Source organism: Bison bison, unplaced genomic scaffold (assembly GCF_000754665.1).
Source record: "Bison bison bison isolate TAMUID 2011002044 unplaced genomic scaffold, Bison_UMD1.0 scf7180017860443, whole genome shotgun sequence".
In the NCBI taxonomy this organism is placed as follows: Eukaryota; Metazoa; Chordata; class Mammalia; order Artiodactyla; family Bovidae; genus Bison; species Bison bison.
The window spans coordinates 1,577,849-1,584,072 of NW_011491015.1; the positions used below are offsets into that span (position 1 = coordinate 1,577,849).

A 6,224-nucleotide genomic window follows, 5' to 3' on the forward strand; every position below is an offset into this window, starting at 1 on the left:
TTGGCCACCTCATGTGAAGAGTTGACTCATTGGAAAAGACTCTGATGCTGGGAGGGATTGGGGGCATGAGGAGAAGGGGACGACAGAGGATGAGATGGCTGGATGGCATCACTGACTCGATGGGCGTGAGTCTGAGTGAACTCCGGGAGTTGGTGATGCACAGGGAGGCCTGGCGTGCTGCGATTCATGAGGTCGCAAAGAGTCGGACACGACTGAGCGACTGATCTGATCTGAGGAGCCCTATGGCCCTACCAGAGCAGAAGAGGCTGCGTTTCAGTCCCAGTGGGGAGGGGGATGGTGTGGCTATTCTTATGCGAGCTCTTCTCAGGCACCTTTGCTTTCTAGAGAGCTTGGTAGGAGACACAGGTTGATGGCTGGACTAGGAACCCTTTAGTAGTAGTCATATACGAATGTGAGAGCTGGACCATAAAGAAGGCTGAGCGCCGAAGAACTGATGCTCTTGAACTGTGGTGCTGGAGAAGACTCTTGAGAGTCCCTTGGACAGCAAGGAGATCAAACCAGTCAATCCTAAAGGAAATCAACCCTAAATATTCACTGGAAGAACTGATGCTGAAGCTCCGATACTTTGGCTACCTGATGTGAAAAGCTGACTCATTGGAAAAGACCCTGATGCTGGGAAAGATTGAGGGCAGGAGGAGAAGGGGATGACAGAGGATGAGATGGTTGGATGGCATCATTGACTCAACGGACATGAGTTTGAATAAACTCTGGAAGATAGTGAAGGACAGGGAAGCCTGGAGTGCTGCAGTCCATGGAGTTGCAAAGAGTCACACACAACTTACTGACTGAACAACAGCAAGCTCAAATGAAACGAATGAGAAACTGCAACCTATAGATCCATAGAGCAATGCTAATTTCTCTAACATGTGCGACAATGCTCAGCCTATCCGTACTCATAAGCGTGCTGCATACTGTATGCAGACCAGTTGGGCTTTCCAGGCTGTAAATCAGATTGAAGAGTTTGGGAGTGCCTGGCAGCTTCATGTGGTGCTTTTGGTGGAAATGTCCATGTGGCGGAAGCACTTTGTCTCGGGTGGAAAAAGTGAAGGCTCTAAACCACCATGGCCCCCTCTTCATGAGCTGGCAAGTGCAAAATTTGTTGATTCCCGTAACAGCTCACTCCACTGGACTCTGGCTCCTGGGGATTTTTCTAGATGCACTGCCTTCCTCTCCTGCTGGGACATCCTTTAGGTCCATGAATGGATCTGATGCTGCTGGGAATCACTAATTCTAAATTAAAAACCATTAATTATCAGAGGGGAGCCCACATATACACGGGCTGTAACCGTGGAGGCTCTGTTCAAGGAGCCTCCGCCCTGTCTACCCATCTGTGTACTTGCCAGGCCAGCCACAGCACACCCAGCACTCACCTTGCCACTGCTTCAGCTTTGCCCACTGCAGGCCTCCCCTGCTACCATATAAGCTCCAGCATGTAAGCTTCCTTGCTCACTGCTGTGTCTCTGGTGCTGGTGATTTAGTTGCTAAGTCGTTTCCGACTCTTATGACCCTATGGACTGAAATCCCCAGGCTCCTCTGTCCATGGGATTCTCCAGGCAAGAATACTGGAGTGGGTTGCCATTTCCTTCTCCAGGGGATCTTCCTGATCTAGGGATTGAACCTGGGTCTCCAGCATTGCAGGCAGATTCTTCACCCACTGCTGTGTCCCTGGAGCTTGGCAGAGTCTCAGAAAATGGTGACTGAACTAACAAATGGGCTAACCAGAGACTGGATCAGAGCCTGAGAGTTCTGGAGCTGTGACATCCTCCAAACGTGGCTCAGCTCTGTCTGGGATGACCCAAGCCCTGCCTTCCTTGCCCGTCTGTTGTATTTCCATAATGCAGGGCTGCCTGGTTCTGTCATCGTCACCACCTTAGGCCACCTTGCTGGCTTGCTGGCCTGTCTCTACCCTGGATAGTGAGTTCTTTGATGGCATAATTGTATTTTTTTTTTTAATCTGTGTATCCCCAGAGATGAAAGGCAAGAGATTACAGGTATAGGTCTTACCATGAGAGACTCAGGAAAGCAAGCCATCCTGGGGTAAGGAAATATTGGGTTGGCCAAAAGGTTAGTTCAGGTTTTGCCATTAAGATGTTACAGGAAAACCCAAAGGAACTGTACTGCCAACCTAATACCTGGAAAGGCTACCACCAGATAGGTCCAAGTGTCTGCAAGGCCCATTCTCATGCCAGCCCCAGCTGTTGTTGTGAATCTGTTCCCTGGGATGCTGTGGCCAGCTGTGCTATCAGAGGGGTGTTAAGCATCACCCTCCAGCCACCTGGGGGCTCCTGAAGGGGACCTGTTTGGGGAGTCTTATTTTATGAGGCACAGACTCCTAAGACTCTAAGCCAAGGCAACCTCAGAAGATATAAAGCAGGTGGCCTTCTCATCTTAAAAAAAAAAAAAAAACAACTTAGGCTCAGACGTAAAGAATTTGCCTGCAATGCAAGAGAGATCCAGGTTCTATCCCTAGGTCAGGAAGATCCCCTGGAGAAGGAAATGGCAGCCCACTCCAGTATTCATGCCTGGAGAATTCCATGGACAGAGGAGCCTGGAAGGCCACAGTCCATAGGGTTGCAAAGTGTTGGACATGACTGAACAACCAACACTCACTTTCTCATCTAACAGTGCACTCTGATCCTTAGAGAGATGTATTTTAAGATCGTCTACAGATAATTCCACATTACGACTTTGGTAGAAGCCATCACAGAACATGGAGTGAAATAGGACATTAGGTTGTTAAATTAGCATCTTCTGGGAATTAGCACAAGTTCCTTGAATCCCTCCCTGGCTACCAGGTGGTATTTACAGACAGTCTCCACAGGCAGTGCCTGAATTCTCAAGATCAGGTTGTCACCCAGGAACTGTGTTATAACTCCAAGCTCGTGGAGATGAAGCATGGACAGGGTAATAACCACAGGGCCGGTGAAGGGTGGGACGGGGATCTGAGCTCAAGGTCATCTGAGGTTCTCACTGCTGTTTTCAAGCATCTCCAGAGACAGTGCCCCTCATTAGAGCCCAGTAGAGGCACTCATCAGACCTCTAAAGCAAGCACTGTGAGCCCGAGGTGGCAGCTGCTGATGGTGGGCCAGGCCACATGCCTGGTTCCTGCAAAGAAATCACCGTCTACCTCTTTCCCACCCCAGCCTCACCGAGAAGGAACGCTGCAACCTTGCTCCTGCCCGCTTCCCAAATCTAGCACGTTCTTCAGGACACCCAGCAAGAAGGGGTCCTTGAATTAGGGAGCACTGCACATCTCTCTTAAGTGGGGAGAGGGGGCAGCTTTGAGGCTGCCCATCATCACCCTCACCTCTAAGATGCTGAGCCAAATATAGAAAGCACCAGGGGGTGTGTGGGGGGGACTCCTCATTTTCATTCTGCATCACTGTTTGTGTCTCTTTTGTGAAAAAAAGATGCACTTCTTTTCCCTCTAAAAACGATGGTGAGCACTTTGCCACTCTCTGAAGTGGGACTTCGTTATCAAGACTTGAGTTAATATTTCCTTCCAGAGGAACACGGCTCTCATCTCTAATGGAGGGGCTGGAGGGCCAGAGAGAATCTAAGGAAATGCACTCTGGATGTGGCTTTTCAAGAACGCCTGCATCAGGCAAAGAGAACCAGCTTCAAAGTCTTTTCCTGCTTTCATGTGCTTGCACGTGGCCTGGAAGAGTTCAAAGCGGGGGGCGGGGTGGGGCATGAAACATCCGGCTCCCTCCTTCCCTCCCCACTTTCTTCCTTCTACGGACACTTATATTTATCTTACACCAGGTGCAATGTTAGCCACTGGGTTCTCAGCTGGGAGGATCTCGTCTGCTGCCCCTTCAATAAATGGTAGTCCCTTTGTTTTTGCTTTATAAAGTGCATTTACTTCTCAGGGGTCAGTTAAGCACAGGACCAGGGAAGGCAGATCATGTAAAACCAAGGGGATTCTGTTTCAAGTTCCCCAGCATCCAGTCCTGAGCGTCCCTCAAGAAGGAGGTGTCCTTACCTCTCAGCTGCTGGAAGCAAGAGGCGCTGCTGTCTGGCTCCAGGGGGTGTCTCAGGACCCCGTTGCTGGGTTTGGGTCTCTCGTATTCTCTTTCGGGGAGCATGGCCTGCTCGCTCTCCAGGGCGGGGTCTGAGTGTGGGGGCAGAGACTGTGGGAACCCGAACATCAAGACGGAAGAGAAGAAGAGTAAGGCACCGCAGAGCAGAAAGCCACCCCACCAGGCTCCGATCCAGCGGGGGTCGTCTGGGGTGATGTCCAGGTTACCTGCAACAACCAGAGAGAGCACGGTTAACAGGAGAGCAGCAGGCAGGGCCGGGCACTTGGCTGAGGCTTGCAATCAGCTGTACAGACAGGCCAGGGGTGGGGAAGAGTGGACAATGGGCAGAGCAGCCTGGGGCCTCCTAGCTGTGCTTCTGGTTTTCCCCAAGCTGAAGGCTGATCGCATTCCCTCCTTAATTTTCTTGTCTACTTTGTGCTTGTATCTGTCTAAACAAAAACAGTGAGAAGCCAGACACCCCCTGAATTTAGGCAGGCATTGACTGACTTGGCAGAGCTGCCAAGGTCTGCTAACAAAAGCACAGGGAGACAGAAACATTAATCATTCAAGGGTGTATTTTTATTATGTATGTTCACACTCACTGCCCCCACAAAGCTGCTACCCTGAGATCCCCTTCCACACCGCACTCTCCCAGCCTTAAATTGGTTCACAGATCATATAGAGCGGTGCAGAATGGAAACCAAGAGCCAGGACCCCTGGAAAGAAACCCTGCCCACTTCTCACAGTGCGACCTCAGGCTAGCGATCTGAACTCCACGCCTCAGCAGAACTGATCTATAGAATGCTGATTATTATGACGTACTTACCCTGATCGAGTTCGGAAGATCAAATGAGCCACACCAGACACAAAGTGCTCAGAACAGTGTCTGGCTCGTGCTTAAGCACTTAATTGATGTGAGCTTAATATTCATGGTGAGGGTTCTTTTCCTAAGCTGCTAGTGTGTATGTGTGTGTGAGCAGTAGTTGCTCAGTCATGTCTGACTCTTAGCGACTTCATGGACTAATTCTCCCAGCAAGGATACTGGAGTGGGTAGCCATGCCCTTCTCCAGGGGATCTTCCCAACTGAGGGATCAAACCTGGATCTCCTGCATTGCAGGCACATTCTTAACCATCTGAGCCACCAGGGAAGCTGATGGGGATGGGTTAATTCAAACTTCCATGATGGCCTGTGGTCTGGGGGCCAGTCCTCTACTGAAAGCTCCATAGCCAGTGTCTATGCTTTGAGGCTCCATGTGAGTGGTGTGGCCTTCTAGTACTATGACTTGTTTGACTTTCCAGCTGGAGTCAAAAAGATGCACATTTCTGTTGCCCCCTTGGTAGATATTTTTCCCTCTTTCCACGTCTCCCTTGCAGAGCAGGGCGCTCCCACGTGAGCTGCTTAGAGATATCTCTGATGATGATCCCACGCCCCTGGAGCACAGAAGGAAACTCATCTCAGCGATCTGGGATACAGCAAATGAGCTAAGAAGTAATGAGGCTGCAGGCCTGGACGGGCTTGGGAAGAGAAATGACCGCAGTCACGGGATGAGCACTCCCCCATGTCTAAGTGCTCTTCCTGAAGACTCTTCAGTTATCAGTGATGAAAATGCCAGCTGTCATCTGCCGAGGGCTCACTCTGCACCGGGCGCTATGTGGAGTTCCAATCAACCCTCCCCACAACCCTATGAGGTAGAGCTTTTTTTTTAATTGTCCTTATATAATACAGATGGAGAAATCAAGGCTTAGAAAGGCTGGGTGTGGGCTTCCTCGATGGCTCCATGGTAAAGAATCTGCCTGCCAGTGGAGACAAATTTGATCCCTGGTCTGGTAAGCTCCCACGTGCCACGAAGCAACGAAGCCTGTGTGCCGGAACCACTGAGCTTGTACTCCAGAGACTGGGAACCACAACTACTGAAGCCCACCTGCCCTAGAGCCCGTGTTTTGCAGCAAGAGGAGCCACTGCAGTGAGAAGTCCATGCACCGCAAACGGAGAGTAGCCCCACTAGCTGCAAATAGAGAAAAAGTCTGCGCAGCAACGAAGATCCAGCACAGCCAAAAACAAATAAATAAAATTATATTTTAAAAAAAAAAAAAAAAGGAACTGGAAAGGCTGAGTGCCTTGCCTACATCCACAGAGTTGAAGACCAGAACATAGGCATCCAGATGCCAAGGGCTCTGCTC

The 6,224-nt window shown here is 50.3% G+C and overlaps 1 protein-coding gene across 1 annotated transcript in view; it reads right to left on the minus strand.

Moving 5' to 3' along the window:
- The window catches only part of SLCO3A1 (solute carrier organic anion transporter family, member 3A1), a 301,013-nt gene that overhangs the window by 63,715 nt on the left and 231,074 nt on the right, over nt 1–6,224 (minus strand). Inside the window, exon 5 of the mRNA XM_010832180.1 lies at nt 4,007–4,270. Within this exon, the coding sequence (XP_010830482.1) occupies nt 4,007–4,270 (264 nt within the window). The remainder of the gene's footprint in view (nt 1–4,006; nt 4,271–6,224) is intronic.